The sequence below is a fragment of the Pseudopodoces humilis genome, chromosome 1 (genome assembly GCF_049639895.1).
Source record: "Pseudopodoces humilis isolate 2021_Gansu_Grassland_sample_001 chromosome 1, ASM4963989v1, whole genome shotgun sequence".
Classification (NCBI taxonomy): domain Eukaryota; kingdom Metazoa; phylum Chordata; class Aves; order Passeriformes; family Paridae; genus Pseudopodoces; species Pseudopodoces humilis.
The window spans coordinates 4,111,862-4,130,211 of NC_142200.1; the positions used below are offsets into that span (position 1 = coordinate 4,111,862).

The 18,350-nt window shown below is 38.2% G+C and overlaps 1 protein-coding gene across 3 annotated transcripts in view; it reads left to right on the top strand.

Annotated features, from left to right (window-relative positions):
- Window positions 1–18,350, top strand: part of TRAPPC9 (trafficking protein particle complex subunit 9) — a 441,139-nt gene that overhangs the window by 14,944 nt on the left and 407,845 nt on the right. For 2 of the 3 annotated variants that reach the window (XM_014257635.2, XM_005516888.3), the window contains exons 5-9: window positions 3,383–3,409; window positions 4,597–4,718; window positions 6,453–6,578; window positions 11,494–11,710; window positions 13,805–13,948. In XM_014257635.2, coding sequence (XP_014113110.1) covers window positions 3,383–3,409; window positions 4,597–4,718; window positions 6,453–6,578; window positions 11,494–11,710; window positions 13,805–13,948 — 636 coding nt within the window. The remainder of the gene's footprint in view (window positions 1–3,382; window positions 3,410–4,596; window positions 4,719–6,452; window positions 6,579–11,493; window positions 11,711–13,804; window positions 13,949–18,350) is intronic. The other variant, XM_014257640.2, reaches the window with a different exon arrangement.

An 18,350-nucleotide genomic window follows, 5' to 3' on the forward strand; every position in this document is an offset into this window, starting at 1 on the left:
ATGGCTGAGGAGAAATATGAGAGCAATCTGTAATACAGTGAACATTGTGAAAAAGGATGGGTAGGAATCAAAGGTTCAGTATTTCTTCCAGGAGAAGAACTGGGGGACATCAAGCAGAGCTAAGCAGATGGAGAAGCAGGCGAAAGGAGTTACTCTTTATCCAGCCTACAAGGATGACATGGAACTCCTTGTCATTCAGACATCTGGTGGTGTGTGTGAGAGAGGCAAGGCTGCTGCAGATCCATGTCCCCAGGCAGACAGGGGTCTGGGCAGGAATTCCCAGCAGGCCTGGAGGAACAGACAGAGAACACACAGCCTCAGTCTATCCAGGAGCTGGCCACTGGATTGGACCACTTGCTGGCACCTCAACCCCCAAGGCTGAGACCCAGATCCCATTCCAGTTGTTGGTGCCTAGACCAACACACACACACATATATATGCACTCTCCTCTGTTTTTCCATGCTTGTTCCCTAAACTGCCTCAGCCCCTCTTTCTCCTTGTCTTTGACTCGTCCCCCACAACCCAGAAGGAATCTTCTACAATCCCAAGATGTTCTTTCCCTATAGTGAGCCCCATATCCCTGTAGGGGGTGACTCCTCAGCCTGTCTGTAAAGAGCTGCTCGTGTACCTGAGCTGCTGGGCTGCACTCCCACACAGCTCTGTTAGTTCTGATTTGGTTACTGGTGTTTAGCTGATGGTCAGTGACCCTCTCTGCTCCTTTGTGGTTGTGCAGATGAGCCTGTCATATAAGCTGACACCTGTCACATGGTGTTACAGCTCCTGAATGGTTTTGTGCCTTTCAGGAGAGGCTGGGCTGGGGTAGGGAAACGAGAGTACATTGATTAGTGTGAGCTACATGGGCCTTTGGGCTAACTCAGCACAGCTGCTGCTGTGTATGCATTCAATCAGGGCTGAAAAATATCTGGGTTTAAGTGCTGGTGTTAATTTCTCTTGTGTGCAATGTGGTCAAAATTAATTCCTTCATCTAAAGGAAACAACCACGCATCTTTATTTTTTTATAAGTCACAATCTAGTAAACACTTGCTTTATTACCTTTATTATAAACTGCATGTGTTGAAATCAGATAATTGTGATAGTAAAATTACCTTATTTCAGGACAGAATACTAATTTTTATACAATATCCAGTCATTAAAATCTGTGCATTTGGTCCCATGACCTATGAATGCATTTTACATTGGCTGTTGCAGTTTCACCTGGTTAGTGACCTTTGTCTGCTTTTAAATGAATATTTATCAGGAGATATTGCACTGTTTGTTTGTCGTGGGTACTCCTGGTTACTAAAAAAGGTAACAAGTCACAGCTCTCGGAATAATTGAATGTGTTTTGGGTATATATTTGCTGGGTTTCTATTTAAGTTGTCTTGTATTTCAAAGTTCAGTTTGCAGACTTGTTAGTGTTACTTTTAATGTGTAAAACGTTTTACAAATGTTTTAGTTTCATATGACAAGATTTTTCAAAGGGCTTTTCTATGAAGAAAAACTGATTACAGTTTTTTTTGTCACCCTTTGCAGACTGAAATATTACTTTGTGGCCCATAAGATATTGTTTCCTAACTCTGGTTATGATCTCTGTGTTTTGAGGTGTGAACTGCTGAGCTCTCTGGCCAAACAGCTGTTGCTGTGATGTCATTTTCCTACAAAATTTTCTGAAAGTTTCTTTTTATTACCTATTCCTGACTCTGCAGTGCCTTTCATTTGAAATCTTTTCAGACTGCACCTTTGGTTATAGTCTCTTTTGCTGTAATTGATTTTGTGAGGGCAGTGATTAATCTGGGGAACAAATTCCACTGAATCCTTATGTGGGATAAAGCCAGAAAAAAAAAAAGGGTTTCCAAATTCTTCACAATTCAAGAAATGCCACACTTGGAACTGCCATTTGTGCCTGATTTTGAGGCATGTAGATGTAGCAGTTACCTTTAGTATTTCCTCTAGTACCTGGAATTGCACCTCTTATAGTGCTTGTACTTCAGCCTTCACAGGATGACATTTCCTGCCCTGATCCAGCCAAGAGAAACATCTTTCTCTAGAATCCCTTGTGATTTCCATCATTTGGCATTTTTAGGCTACAGCACAGGGACCTGGCTGCTCAGAAAATGGAGTGTCTGCTTTGTGTAGAAACAACTTTGGAACGAAAGCTCCAAAATACAAATGAGCTTCTGCTCTATACCGTGGCTGCCCATCCCTGGAAGTGTTCAGGGTCAGGTTGGATGGGGTTTTTGAGCAATCTGCTTTAGTGGAAGGTGCCCCTGCCTGTGGACAGGGGGTTGGAACTTGATGGTCTTTAAGGTCCCTTCCCAAATCATTCTGTGATTCTGTGAAAAGGGAGCTTTGACTTCTCAGGTATCTAAACCATTTTGTTTGTATGGGGGCAGGTTTAGGCTGTGTCCCTGTGAATTCCTGGATGTATCTCAGCAGCCTTCAGTGTAAGGGAAAATTCTGACTTGCTCAGTTCCTCCTGGCCAGGAAATCTGGATGTAGTCTTATCAGTTATGGGATTTGTATGTCAGACAAGATGAGTCTGGGTTGCTTTATGCTTAGGTCACTGACTGTTCTGGATTTCTCTATTGGATTTTATTTGCTGGGAGTTCATTGTTGCCTGACCTTCCTCTTTCCCCAGGCAGAATTATGACACCTGAGTGAAGTGTTGGTGTATATTTGGGTCTAGATTTAAATCTCTGCTTCACTTGTGTGGAATCTGAGCAAATCAACTGAAGGGTCTGTTTTGCTGATAAAATAATTATTTTTGACTGCTTAACCCTTGATATGAACAATTTTATTGCCATGTTTAACCAAAGTTTAGAGCAATGAGGGGTTCCATACCTGGTAATACAACTCTGCAGTACTCTTGGTAGCTCTTACATGGACAATCTGGTTTATGGGATTGACATGACTCAATTATTCAGAAAATTCTGTGGAGAGAAATGAATGATGATTAGAAGGGATAAAATGACTTGGAAATGTTATTCTACAGTATGCAGCAGATTAAATGAGCTCCCACAAGGAGATTTAAAGACTGTAGGTCCTGTCACTAATACTAAGTGGACTGTAATGGAAACTTGCTAACCAAAACAATATAGGAAAGAAGATGTGGCTTTAAATTATACACTGAAAATTCTGAAATTCTTAGTGTGTCTTAGAACTCATTGCAACTTTATATACTTTTACATTTATTTATTGACAAAATGAGATTTAGCATATGGTGACTACTTGAATTATAATTGGTAGTCCTTCACAGTATCAGTGATAATCCTGATAAATCTGAAAGATTTTGTTCAAGCCTGAATGTTATAAAACATTGTAAGAACTTACTTTGCTGGCTCTATTTAAGGCTGAAAAAAATCATTTTTGTTCCTCCTTTTAGGGGCACAAGAAGTTCTCATTGATCCAGGTACATTTATTTTCCTGCATGTTTCCAAAATATTTTCTTGTATTATTTGATGTGTTTTGCAATTGTATAGATAGTTATTGCCACTTGCCAAAACTAGTAGTGATCCCTGATACGGAAACTGATGCTTCAGTTTTTGGCTATAAATCTTGAGAAATTACAGAGACTGAAGGGTAACTGGCACAAAATAAATGCTGTAGTTCCATGATCGTGTCTCCATAAATTCTAATCAACAGGATTTCTTTCCATGAGTAGTGAGGATTTTAAAATATTTGTGAAGTGTCCAACCTAAAGGATCATCTGTAGTTCTGTAGTGTCATGGTATTCCCTCAGTCACCAAACATCTTTCACTTCCATAAAAAAACTCTTAAACTCCATGTGCTTGGTCTGATTCCTTAAGGTTAATAAACATATTAAAAAAGTTGCCTTAGCATTTAAGTATGTAAGGAAACATTCCTTCTGCTCTCTCAGTATATTCAGAAATACCTTTCACAGTAGTTTTTAACTGTCTGTTGACAGTTAGAGCCAGCTCTGAGACACAGAGATTTTTTTGTCATTTTAGCAGAGAAACCTCTTGAAGAAATAAATTTGTGTATAATCCTAAATAAATTACAGTATAATGCTACAGATTAAGTAATACGTAAAAAGGTATTGAACCGTGCCAAACCTTTGATGTATTTTCACTTTTATTACGTTAACTCCTCAATAAAATCAAGTTCTAAAAATAAAATTTTAATTTTCTTTTTAATATCCCAGATTTCCTTGGCATCTATTTCAAATTCCTATCCCTATATAGACCCTTTTGTCTCTTGCCTTCTTTTTTGTGTAAGAAAACCAATTTCTTACTGTTTTGTGTGAGCCTTTTTTTTCCTAAGAAAAAAAGTGGTTTAGAAACACAGTTTTAGAGTAGAAGAAGGAATAGTTCAAAGATTAAAACCATCTATTCAGATGTGGCCATAATATAATTTTAGCAATCTCTATTTTATTCATAGTCCAAACATTCAGATAAGTACTAAAAATCATGAATATATTTGTTTCTTATTAAGTGAAAAATTATTTCCTTTCTGTCTAGGTGGGGCAAGTGTACTTTGTGTATTCTGTGTCATACCTAGCATACCCTAGCTTGCTTTTTAGATATTTAGCATTTGCCAAGAACCCTTGTGGTCATTTCTGACCCTGTTCTGTTCTAGGTGCTCTGACGTCCAACGGGATAAATGCAGATACCAGTGCTGAGATAGGACGTGCCAAGAACTGCCTGAGTCCTGAAGACATCATAGAAAAATATAAAGAAGCCATTTCTTACTATGGCAAGGTAATCCTGGTTATTTTTAAACAAACACCTAACGTTCTTTTCAGCAGTGAACTGCTGAGGCTTTGGTTTTGGAGGATCTTGTAAAGCATGGTGGTGAGGTTTGCAAAACATGTTCCAGCTCTTCTGGAGGAGTTTTTAGGTTTTTGTGCAAATGCTCAGAGCCTGAGATGGAAAAGTAGCTTAATGTCTGCAATCATAATAAGAAAAGAAAACAAATTATTTTGTGCTGTGAAAATAGTGGCTCAGTGTCCACATCAACAGTAAAGATAATTTTAATTGTATTGCAGTGGAGTTACTTAATCATTTTTTAATTTCAGGTATTTCTCTTGTTTGATAAAGTATCTTTAGAATAAGCTTGTAAATATTTATCATAGGCATTTTCATGTCCACATTGAAGGGAGACTCTCCAAGTGAAACAAACTCAGTTGTGTGCATGAGTTAATTTATGATCAGGAGCAATGAAAGGTGATAGTTCTGGGCATAGTGTCAGATAAATTAGAATCCATCAGTAAAACAATGATTGTCAAGGATGCATTCAACTTTTTAATGTTACCTTAAGGGTACGTTGCTCATCTAGAAAGAGTGTGATGTCTCTAGAAATATAAAATTATTGGATTTTGTTTGGCTTAAGGCAGGATATTTATATTTTGATTATTTATAATATGCAGTGTGCTCTCAGCAAGTAATAATTGTGCTTCACTGCAGCTTCACTTGAAATAACAAAGAACTTTGTGTCAGGACTGATTTATAACCCTTCAAGACAAGCACAGTTATCTTCTGTCTGTTCCAGACCTACAGAGTAGCTCCTTGCTTGAATGCCGAGGAAGCAGCACTTTCTGCATATTTTTTATGTTCTCACTCAGCTGAAAAAACTTTTGTAGCACCTTCTAAAATAGATTCAATCTCCAGTGATTTGCTTTTCTAATACAAATGCACAAGACGGAAATATGTGACAGCTTTACTGGCTTAACTCTTGCATTTTATTATTGAGCTTTCTTCCTCCCATTAGTTTTCAAATATAAACACGTGAAGAGAATTCAGCAGGAGGTGGGCCAAATCAAATATCCAGTATCAGTGTTGTTTGAGGAAATCACCAGATCAGATTGTCTGGCTAAAAAATTGCCTGTTGGTTATCTGAGCACAAACAGTTCAATGCACATCTACATTGTCTCCTTTAGCTTCTTGAAGCAAGCTAAATCACTGAACAGTCATTTACAACAAAGGTTTTGCAGACAAGTACTGGAACACTTGGATTGGTTTCTTATTCTCTTGTTATCAGGAATATTGTTTTAACTAAAGAGAAAATGGATGTAATAAAATGTAAGGTATGCAATGTAATAAATATGTAATGTAATAAAAACATTTGCATTGTAAAGGTAGAGTTTATTTGGAGGTGCAGCACCCACAACCATCCATTTATATGAAGTTATCCCAAATGGTTCCAATATTCCCAGTTTTTCTCCTTGTCTGAATTCACAGACTGAAGCTGTGCTCTGTCTCAAAGTGAGAGCAGTGAGTGAAGAGGCTGAAAACAGCTGTTTTGCACAATAGTATTTTAGATGACACCTTAACTTTCACTTGTGTAATGTTAATAATTTAACAGTGTGGCCATTAGCATTAAGGAGTTGCTGGGTTTGGAGGATATGACAGCTGATTTATGTGCTGAGCAGAAATGTTTATAAAATCTAACAGGTGCAATACTTCAATATTATTTTAATTTTCTCCCTCTCCAAGTACAAGAACGCTGGTGTGATTGAACTGGAGGCTTGTGTGAAGGCTGTGAGAGTCCTGGCAATGCAGAAGAGGAGCATGGAAGCCTCTGAGTTTCTGCAAAATGCAGTTTATATCAATCTCCGGCAGGTCAGTTGGAAAGTCCAATTATTTTTGTCTTGTCATTTGACAGAATATACTGGAAGTTAGTTAGATTCAGGAGACTCCAGTTTATTTTCTTTATCACTGCCTTCCTTCTGACTAGAGCTTGACTTCTGAAGATTTTCACATCTGTGAGTCTGGGTTACAAGGTATCGTGAATTCATCTAAAAACATGAGGATTTAGTTTGAGATTAAACTCTGTTGCTTCTTCTCCCTTGTGAAGGTGAAAAAATCCCATTGTTCTCTTGTGATGTTGTACTAGGGGAAAACAGCTGCCTGGGACTGCTCTGTAGTGGATTTTTAAAATTTTCTTGATTGCATCTCATGCAATGAAACTGAGCAAATCAGGAATGGCACGTTGCAGAGTGAGCTGAAGAGTCTGATTAGTGTTCTTAATCAACTAAATTTTTGTTGTGTAGTGCAAAGTCTTAATTAAGCCAAATCAAAAAGGAATTCAGGGGGGAAATCAGTGTTTGGAACTGTATGGAAAGTGCTCAGTATCACCACAAAATAACATTAACACTTGAGCAGTGTCTCACGCTTGGTGTCGTGGCTCACAGAGAGATTGCTGTGGTTGAAAGAACTAACAAAAAGCTGTTAGGTTTCTTACTGGTTTTTGGTCATTACATCTTGGGAAGATGAACAGTTTAAGTCCACACCATTGACCTTATTAAGCCCAGACAGGGACAGCAGATTTATGAGGGAGATAGAATACTTTCTTTCTTTTCATACTTTCTCTGGAATCAATTTTCTAACAAAGCGTAAATGAGACAATAATTAATTGAGAAGCTGTTAAAAAAATCATCAGTCTTGTTACAGAGCGCCTTAATTGCCACAATCCTTGTGGTACTAAAGGCCTTCTCTTTAATTCTGTAACCTGTTTTTTTCTGGCAGTTCTGCACCCATTGTTGTTGTTGTTTACCCATCCTCTTGTTCTGGTGCCATTATTCTTGTTGCCTACAAACTCCAATATTATTGTTGTTTCTTTTTCTGGAAGCAATTACTGCCATTAAGAGAAGACCCTGTTCTCCCTAACACCACTGATACTGCAACTTTTACTTTTTATCAGAGGAAAACTGTAAGACCCAACGTCTTGGTTTGAAACACAGGTGTCTGATAAGGAAGGCGGGAACCTCCCTCAGAATAGAAAATGTGACCCCCTTCCCTCCAAATTATTATAACTCTGAAAATCAGGAGTTTTCAGGCAAAGACATGGGGAAAAAAAATCTCTTGGTATTTTTGCCCTTCTCAAAAACAAAACCCAAGGTAAGAGAGGAGCCAGCTCCACCCTTCCCTGATTTGGCCATTTCTTTGGTCACTCTTAAGTACTGGTCGTTATTGTCGCTTACCAACATGAGTAACATCTGGTCTTATCAGATGGGACAAAATTCCGTGAGAGAAAGAATCAGAAGCAAAAATCCTAACCCCCAACACCCAGTGAATGGTAAAGTACTTGCCTCTTCAGTAGTTGATATGTATTGCCTAAAAACACAGAAACACAAAGCTTGGCAATATGAAAAACATGCCCTGATCTAAGCTGCAGTGAACCTGCAACCAGAACAGAGTGGGATCTCTGCGTGGCTGGGGAGCAACTTGGCATAATGTGAAATAACAGTAGGATGATCTTTCCAGGGCATTCCCCAGGGCTGGGAAATGCATTTTCTGTAAAGAGAGGTATGGCTGGGAATTGTATTTCTAGCTTTTTAATATTTACTGTATAAAACATGGAAACAAATAAGAGTTATTATTAATAATTTGGACTAACTCAGGGAAGGAGTCATCTTGTGATAGCTGAGGGAATAAACTGTAGGACAGTGCTTTTCATTTGCAGGTAAATAGAACATCAGCACAACCAATATTCTGCAGCAGAAAAAACACCTCACAGGTTCAAGTGTAAGACTTATAAACAGGAAAACTAGTTCCTACCCATAAATTCAATTTCATACTTAGTCTAGTAATATCATGTAGTTGGTATTTTCTGATGAGCTGCAGAGTAATAAGACTTTGCATCCAGTTATGAGGAAGAAATGGTAAAATATAATTACAGAGAATGTGAGATTATAAAATTTTAATATAGTAAGGAATAATTAAAAAACAAATAAAAAGCTGTATTCTTTGAAAGCCTGACTTGAAACAAGCCTGAGAAAAAAAACTGGCTCTATTACCTGGATAGTGACTTGCAGCCTTTCCAGGTGCAGTTGTCTGGTAAAGCAGTTAAATAAAAATTAACCAGGTGGAAATGATGCTGGGCTTCAGGTGATGACTATTTTACAGCCACTTTACAGGCTTTTATAAATTTGTGAGGTCAGGAAAGATGTTTGTAGATGTTGCAGAATGGCCTGCTGCAATCTTCCCAGAATTAATTACTTGGAGTATCTGTGTGGGTTTTTTCTCATTTTTTTCTTCTTTAAAGTTCCTGGATGGTAACACATAACTAACTGTGCTCAGGAAAATGCAGTTTTGCTGTTTTTGTGGTGATTGAAAAACAGTTTCCTGCAGCTGAGGAAAATACTTGAGTATCTTTGGGGACAACCATTAAGCAACAAGTTATGTAACACTGGTAAAAACTTAGATATGATGAAAATAAAACTTCCTGGGAATCTGCTGCCTCTCTCATAGTTGTTCCAATTATGCTATTTAGGTAGACAGTGCTCCTGACAGTGCACGACCCTGTCTTTTATTATCTTAATGAATTTAGTTTCTCATCTTAAAGAATTTAGTGAACATTGTCAGTATTTGTGTTTAAGGAATAGCTTTTGATATGTTTTTTTTATTGAAGTTTCTTTTGCTTTATTTCCTGATCATGTGCTTCTGCCCTTTTCAACTTTACTGCTATATTTTTATTGTTCTAACCTGTTAAAGATGGCATAAATAGGTAACTTCAGTATGAGACCTTGTGTTCTTTCTGAGTGATTGTCTTTGGGAACTCTGATAACTTCTCCAATTTTTTTCTCTGTTTTCCTTTTGTGTTTTCTGTTTTGTCCAGCTGCATTGGTTTCTGAAAGTTTTCACCCTGGTGCAATCACCTTTTTTCACAACTCTTGATACAGGGCTTGGTCTTTCTTAGGGATAGGTGGTTCTTTAGCATCCAGTCTTCTGTGGTCAGTTCTGAAAAAAATAGCAACTTCAGCTTTCAAAATTGTCTGAAACTTTCCAAAATGCTTTGCTACTCTGTGGATTTCTTCGTATCCTGAAGTACAAAGATTTGAACTGTCAGATAAGGTCGTGGTGCCCTCTGAAAACTGCTCTTTGATGTGTCTCATACCCCTATGTCCAAAATTAGAAGTGACTTGTGAGAACAAACTACTTTTTGTAATTATATCAGGATTTAAGCGGCTAAAAGACATTTTGAACCTGCTTACAAGAGAGCTTCTAATTCCTAATCATTTTTGTAAAAGCCAGCCAGTGTGGTGATCAGCTTCCCTTGACTGTCCAAGCTTTTAAGCGTTTGAAGTTGAGCACAGTGATTTGATACTTCCGAAGAACGAGTTACTGTTTCTGTCCTTTAGGGCTATTTTTAGGTGAAATTTGTGTCGCTTGAAACACTTTTGCAAAAGGTGTTGGCAGCTTTAGAGTAATTTAAAGTACATTCTATTGCTTTTGATTGTGCCAGATCCTGTGCACTAGGTGTCAGCATTGGTCTGCACTGCTGGCTGCTGGAACACAGAGTGAGAATCATCCAGAGTTTCTGTGGCAGTTTCTTCGTGGCTGGCTGACTCCAAGGCAAGATTATCATTCAGGCCAGAGGCAAAAAGAATTAAGTTACCTGGGACTTTGGCCAATACACTGATAAGCTAAAAAAGCACATGGTGGTAGTTCCTTATCAAGTTGGTTTCAACTTTAAGTCTAACAGGACTTTCTTTAACTAAATTCCACCTCACTTTTTGGCAGTGTGCAAATATATCATGGGGTTGTTTAGGTTGGAATAGACCTCAAGAACAGCCATTAACTCAGCACTGCCAAGCTCAGCACTAAACCATGTCCCCAAGTGCCACATCTACACATCTTTTAAAGCCCTTCAGGGATAGTGGCTCCACCACGTCCCTGGGCAGGCTGTTCCTGTACTTGACTTAGTGAAGAAATTTGGGTCTGTGTCATTTCTGCGACATTTTTCTACTTTAACATTATTTTTTACCTTGTTGGGACAAGCTCCCATTGAACTCACTGCTACCCTGCAAAACTTGCTTTGTGCAAGGCAGCGGTGAGACCCTGGCACAGGTTTGCCAGAGGAGCTGTGGTTGGGAATTCCTGGGAATGTTCAAGGCCAGGTTGGATGGGGCTTGGAGCCACCTGGTCTAGAAAAAGACATTCCTGCCCATGACAGGAGGTTGGAACAAGATGATGTTTAAGGTCCCTTCCAATCCAAACCATTTTATGATTCTGTGATTCAGTCTCACAGTGTATAAATCACAGTACAATTTCATGGAATGAAAAATTTGTGGTTTACAAGATTAGAGACATAAAAATTGAGACAGTAGTTTCTTGCTTTCATAGCCTGAGATTTCAAGATTAGATTTTATCTTCAAGGGATGAAAATCCTAGTGAATCAATGAATCTTGGAAGCGATATATTTTTGCACTCACATGAATATCATGTTAAGTATCTTCCATACAATGTGGAGCTGTTTAGCTGTTACTGACTGTTTTGACTATTTACTTGTTAGTACCACTGACAAATAAAGTTGAAGCTGCAGAACTTCATCTTTGCAGCTTTTGTTAACAGTTGAACCAAGCTTAAGTTTTCTTGGCTGCAGAAGCTGTCATGCCTGGCTGAGTGCAAATCCCTGGCCTTCTGCAGCGCCAATGTCTGCCACCGTGTTTTTCCTCCTGTTAGTTTTTTAAAACTCAGCACTTTAAATCTTTGATAAAAACCAGTCCTTTTATATTTTCCCTTCAAACTGCAGCTCTCAGAAGAGGAGAAGATCCAGCGTTACAGCATCCTGTCGGAGCTGTACGAGCGCATTGGTTTCCACCGAAAATCGGCGTTTTTCAAGCGCATCGCGGCCATGCAGTGCGCGGCCCCCAGCATCCCTGAGCCCGGCTGGAGGGCCTGCTACAAACTGCTGCTGGAGACTCTGCCTGGCTACAGCCTCTCCCTGGACCCTCAAGACTTCAGCAAAGGTCAGTGTGGATTACCACAGTTAGGCACTTAGCTGCTTTTCCATAATAATTTCCTTGAGAGATTTCATACTGGACCTAAATTATTTGCTAATCTGAAACTAATTGCAGCAGATAAAGCAGTTGTTTAACACTGTACCTTCACTTTTTCTTAGTGTTGTTCCAATAATTTCAAATTCCTGCAAACCACTGCTGGATGTGTTGCTGTGGTTCCCTGTTTGCTGGAAGTAATTATGTGTTATTTATGAACACTTAGTTTTTTATGTTTTTCAAAAAAGTCTTTGTTTTGATAATATGCTTCTCAGTACATAAAAACGTCATATATTATTTTGGATTATTTTTTCAATTAAAGTGCCTTCAGCTGTTCCATGAGAAATTTTATTTGTTTTGGTTTTGTAGCTGTTTGATCTTATAAAGAAAGATTAAAAATCCTTTTACATGTTTTTGTATATAGACGTGCATAGATACCTATAATATATTAAATAGGGTCAAATATGTCACATATTCCCGCAAATGAGATCAGAGACAGTTAAAATGCTGCTTGGCAGTTGCTTTTGAGTAAACCTTTCCAAAACCTTGCATTGTGTTATACAGCAGCAGTTCTGGGGACCGTTCCTTAAATGTTGTAGCTGCAGGAGAGGAGCAGGAAGTGATGGGCTGGGCTGAGCTGTATTTGTGGATGGTTAGTGTTGGGATTTTTTAAAACTTGTGATTTGGCAGTCAAATTATATGTGATAGGAGGTAGCAAATGCCACATGGACTGGGTGGAAAGATGCTAAGAATCTAGGAAGAGGGAATGTGCTGGGAAAAATGTGCTGTGGCCTGGGGTGGGACTGCATTGGGAGAAGAAGTTGTAGAAGTTCTGCAAGAAATTATAATTAGAAAAGCAAAAAAAGGACATGATTGGTGTTTATCTTTCATTTTTACCTTACCTTCATGTTACACTGAAGTGCGTTGTCTCATTTTTTATCCCCTAAATGGCTCTTTTAGAGACATATGGAAAGATCACTGCAAACTCTAAGATAGAAATGACATTTCACACATGAAAAATAATGAGACTTTCAAAATATAAACTCTCAAGGTTTGGTTGCAGTAAATATTCCTAAAACAGTTTGCCAAATGCTGATGCGTGATATTAGAAGGAAGGCTGTTGAAGTTTATGAAGTATTGCACATCTTGAAATATCTGTTATTTAAAAATTATTGCTGTTGCTTACTACTAAAAGCAGGTTAAACTTCATGGAGAGTGCTGCATATTATGTCTCTGAAAGGAAGGTTATGCTATGATGATCTATTTATTCTTTCCACAGTTACTCCGCAAATATGAAGTAATTCATAGTCTGAAACTTAAAGACTGGAAATCAGGATGTGTGCCTTGTGTTCTAAAGTTTTATTTTATTAATTTTATATTGCTTGGTCTTTAAAGAGAGTTAAGAATTTTTAGGTTGGTGTTTTTTGTTTCTTTTTTACGAGAGCATGGGGTCAGGACGTGGGGGAATGGCTTCAAACTGAAAGGGTATTAGGAGGAAATTCTTTACTGTGAGTGGTGAGGACCCTGCACAGGTTGCCCTGAGAAGCTGTGGCTGCCCCATCCCTGGAAGTGTCCAAAGCCAGGGTGGATGGGGCTTGGAACAACCTGTTCAGTGGGAAGGTGCCCCTGCCTATGGCAGGGAGTTGGAAATAGATGATCTTTAAGGTCCTTTCCAATCCAAACCATTCTGTGATTTTGTGATTTCAGTTTCTGTATGAAATCTCATATGCATTGTCCAGGGAATTAAAAAAAAAATATAAGCTTTAAAGGTTTTGTATATAATTTTGTTTTTTGGGAAGTGTTAACTTCATCTTCAGAATTTTAATTATACATTTATTAGTTGATAGACAAGTACATAAAACAAAACTTGATTTCATGTTTAGACAGTCAAGCAAATACAGCAATCCTAATTTTGTGTTGAGTACAAGATTTGGGTTTTGTAACAACCATTGGGTGATTGACAGAATTGCCATAAAATTACTGCTTAGCATATGAAGAAAACCAAAATCAATGTGTTTGTGATGACTTCCATCTCTAAAATACATTAAATACCTGCATTTTTCCCAGGAACTCACAGGGGATGGGCTGCAGTGCAGATGCGTTTGCTCCATGAACTCGTCTATGCTTCCAGGAGGATGGGTAATCCCGCCCTGTGTGTCAGACATCTCTCCTTCCTGCTCCAAACCATGCTGGATTTCCTTTCTGACCAAGGTAGAACTTTTTAAAGAAGCAGATTTTTGCACTTCTGACCCACAGTCAAATAATCTGACTCTGTTTTGAAATACAATTAATTAGGGAAGGAATGGAGAACATGGAAGTTGGGGAATTTTGCGTATGCCTGCGTGGGTTGTTGATGGTAGTCAGTCAACAGAGAGTTGAAATTAGATGATCTTTAAGATCCTTTCCAACCCAAACTGTTCTGTGTTTCTAACTCTTAGAATGTGATGGACTCAAGTTAAACAGTGTTTAAGTGGCCTTAAGTTCCTCTACATTTCTGCAGTTTCTGTCTTATTTTTTTTTTTAATTCAGCAATAAATGTTAACAGGATTTAATTTGTCAAAGGTTGAGAATGCAATGAATGTGTCTGTGGATGATTTTCAGAAATGGGAATGATGTGTTTGGATGATGTGTGGGAATGATGTGTCCTTCTGTGGGGTAGCTGTGTTCTGTAACATTTACAGAATCACCTGGAAAAGCCAAAAGTGACAACTCTTATTTTATATTATGTTTCTTAGGAAAAATATTCCATACTGACTTGTTTATCACCCAGCTTAATGAGACTAATGATCTTAATGAGTGTTGAGAGATATTTTTAGAATTGGTTTTGCTTCTCAGTAAGCTAGGTAAAAAAATGCATTTTTTTCCAGTTACTCCTTTGTTTATGATAAAGAGGATGGAAATGAAAAAGTTTAGGTTGTTTTTTTGTTTGTTTTTGTTTTTCTTTTTTTTCTTCCTTCAATTATGGCCAAAAGTCTCCCCTTAGAGACTCCTGCAGCAAGGAACTTTGTTGGCAAACTTCAGGTATTTGCCTGCTTTATTGCTTCTGTTTAGTGGCTCAAATCAGTGTTGCAGGAAGGAGAGGAGCTGACAAACTGCAATAAATTTGCTTTCTGCCTGTAGATCTCATTTTCTGTCAAAAGGTCCTTGGATTTTCCAGGGCTTACAGTGAAGCTTTGTTGATGTGTATGGAAAGTTGTGCTGAAGACAAGTTTTAAACTCTTCAACTCTGCATTTCCACATGTGATACTGTTAATCCTTAATCCTAAAAAGGTTGAACTCTTAAAGACAAGAAACTTCCATGTTCTTTGCCTTCAGCCTTTGTATGTCTGAGTAAAGCTTCCAGTTTCATAAGGCCTAGGATAAGTGTGATGTTTTGTGCCTTTGAAAAAATCAAACAATATTCTCCCATGTATTTGAAAAACAGTGAATATTTTTCCTTCTCTCCTGAATGCATCCAAAATAGAACTTGCTGTTTGATGTCTTTTATTGATAAGCTTTTGCTCAGACAAGGTGAGTGCTGTTCCAAGGAGCCAAAGTGTGGATGACAGTGCCAGAAATGTATTTCTGGCATGTAATTTTTTTTGGTAACTCTTCTGAGATTGATACTGTGTGCCCATAGAATCATTATGGCTGCAAAAGGCCTCAAGACCATCAAGCCCAAGCTGATGTTGTGCAAGAGCAGCATCATTTAGCACAGAAAGTTACTTTAAATTTATAGTTCTTCTAAAAATATTGGAATATTAGGAAAAAATAAACCAACAAACCTCCTTCAATCTTGAATTGTAGTAAAGAACAAAAGCAAGACAGTTGAAGGAAGAGGATTAGGTTATTTTACTTACTGTGAACTGTTCCCTTATAAACTGGTAAAAAGGTGTCATTAATATTCTTCTCTGATGTCACATGACTGAAATGTCCAAGTTTTCTTAATCCTGTTATAAATGTTAATCCTTAACATTTTGTTAATGTTAAGTTGAAGTAATTGTTTTGAAGAATTGTTTTGAAGAGTTGAAATAATTGTTTAATTAGAAAATAGAAATAATGTAGTGGTATTGGAGTACAAGAATGCTCAGATTTTACTGTTTTTCTATGGTGCATAGATAATCACCAGTTACTAAGGATGGAGGAAAGCTCCTTTGAAAAAAGCTCCTTTGAAAAAAGCTCCTTTGAAAGCTCTTTTCATTTTTCACTTGAATGTGTTCTTTCCTAAATAAACTTCATATTTTTAAAGCTTATTACTCATTACCTGCTAAATCCTATTCTTGTATTTAAAGTTTGGGTAGTTTGCAGATCATTTTTAAAATTAGAATAAATAGAAGTGAAAACTCTCTAGCTGAGAGGAAGTTACCAGCTAAACATTTAGCTCTGGAACTTGACCTTCTAACCCCTTTTCTCTCAGGATTAGCTGCCTCTAGACACAGAAAAGGAACATTTTCTAGTTTTTAAACCTAATTCTATTCATTTACACATTCAGTCAAAGCTGGGATACCAGGACTTCAGGAAGAGGAAAAAAAAAATTGTTCTCCAAGTAGAAATTCAGCTAATGAGATTTATTTGTTCCAATGAAATCTAGATTTATTAATTAGAAACTTGTGCTTCTGTTAATGGAACACAAATGCATAGTTAAAACTGGTGTGTGTTTAAAACAAAATTTAATGTTTCAATAGAATGACGCATTTTAAAATACAGCTTGTCTATGTTTACTTGAATTTACTTGAATCTTCAACCATGCAGCCTGGCAAATCTAAATAAAGAGTATCATCATGTAAATGGGAGATGTCAGTCACTACTTCAACAACATGGAAGCTAAAAGTTTGATTTAAAATATAGCTATTTAGTTACATAAATATGTAAAATGCAGTCTTCTGCTAAGCAAAAAGAGGTACTAAATTCTGTGTAAAACCTCTAATCTCAAGCTATTATGTTTTAATGGTAACAAGCCCTTAAGAATCACTTTCTTTAAATAAGAATTAAAATGTGCAGTTGCAAAGTTGCTTGGAATTGAACCTATCTTTTGCATAATGCTTTTTGAAACAAAACGGTGTGTACAGCTCAGTGAATTTGAATTGAGTAATGTCAGATATTTGGAAAAAACCACCATTATTTTGCTGTGGCTCTTCACTGACAATATTCATACTCCTTAAAAGGGCTGTGACTTGTATTGAGAGCAAATAATTCTGAGTTGGCTCAGGTGTTAGGGCCTCTCTAAACACAGAACTATTTGGAGACAGCTACTAAGGAAATGTGACTGTCCACTCAGCAGGCAGTCATGTGGTGAATGAGTACAAAATTGGGAATGTTTCTCCATTGCCTCTTGGAAGATTTGAGGTTTGACAGTGAAAGCTTTGAACTGCTTTCTTTTAGAAAATGGGCCACCCTGTTTGAAGATCATTGATAGACCTTGTAGTTGATAGGTTGGGGAAGGGAGCAGTAAACTTTGGGTACATCCGGCAAACTTGACCTGGATACCGAGGAGCAGCCAATGGATTTTAGGGGAGCAGAGATGATGTTCACCAGTGAATCAGTGATGTGTAGCTGCTGTGAGGTGAATGTGAGGTTGCCACTCACAAAACCCTTTCTAAGCAAGTGCCCAACCTGCCAAAAACTTGTCAGGTGCACAAAGTGCTGGAGTCTTTGCTCTCCTTGCTGTCCTGGCTGCTTCTATGAGGCTGCTCCACCCTGCTGGTGCTGCTGTCCTGGCTCTGCTCCCTGGCTGGGCAGCTCTGGGAGGAACCCCAGGGAAAGCCCTGTGGCACCCAGGGATATCTCCCCATGGCACTCTGTGAGCCAGTTCTGGAGCCATGATGGGGGTAATCCCTCTCCTGTGCTTCTCATCATCATTCTTGGCATTCTCCTGCTTCCTATTTTCTCCTTCTTTCCTCTTCTATGAAAAACTGAAGTTGAGTTCTTGCTTTGGACCCCAACATTTAACATTGTTTGTGTTTTAATCTTCTTTCTGGGTATGTTCAGAACCTAATTCCTTCCTGCATTTGTGGATCAAGGCAAAACGTGTTTCTCTTCAGCTTGAGCAGATCAGAACTATCCCTCAGCCCAGAACTATCCCAGAGCTCATGTTCTTTCAGAAATTCAGCAGGATTTCAGGATTCCTGCTGTTTGCTTCTGGTGGCAGGGATCTTGATGCGCTGAGATGACCTTTTCTCACCCACCGTGCATAGCATGGGATGAAACGACGAGTATTCAATTCCTTTTTTTTTTTTTTTTCTGTGGGCTAATTCCTTAAAGATCCTCAAGGTTTGTCTGTTTTGTTGTCTTCTGGTGAGGTGACAGCCTTCACATCTGAGCTCTCAATTGCTCTGTCATGTACTTAATGAACGGAACTACTGACTCTATGATGATTCTGCATTAAACATACAGAAGTACTTTGTCATCTGTTGACCAGGGCTTTGTAGGTGTTTATTCTTGAGCTGACAGTAGGTGATGGAGAGAACTTCCCAGAATATCCTGGTTTACCTTTCTGTCCTTCCTCTGTGTGGTTGTTTCTTAAATCATTGGATACTACTGAAAGATGTTTATTCCCAGCCTATACTGAGATCATTGTCATTAATGAAGAATTTCTGCCAAAATTTCTGCTGAATGCTATTTCAGTTTCCCTCAT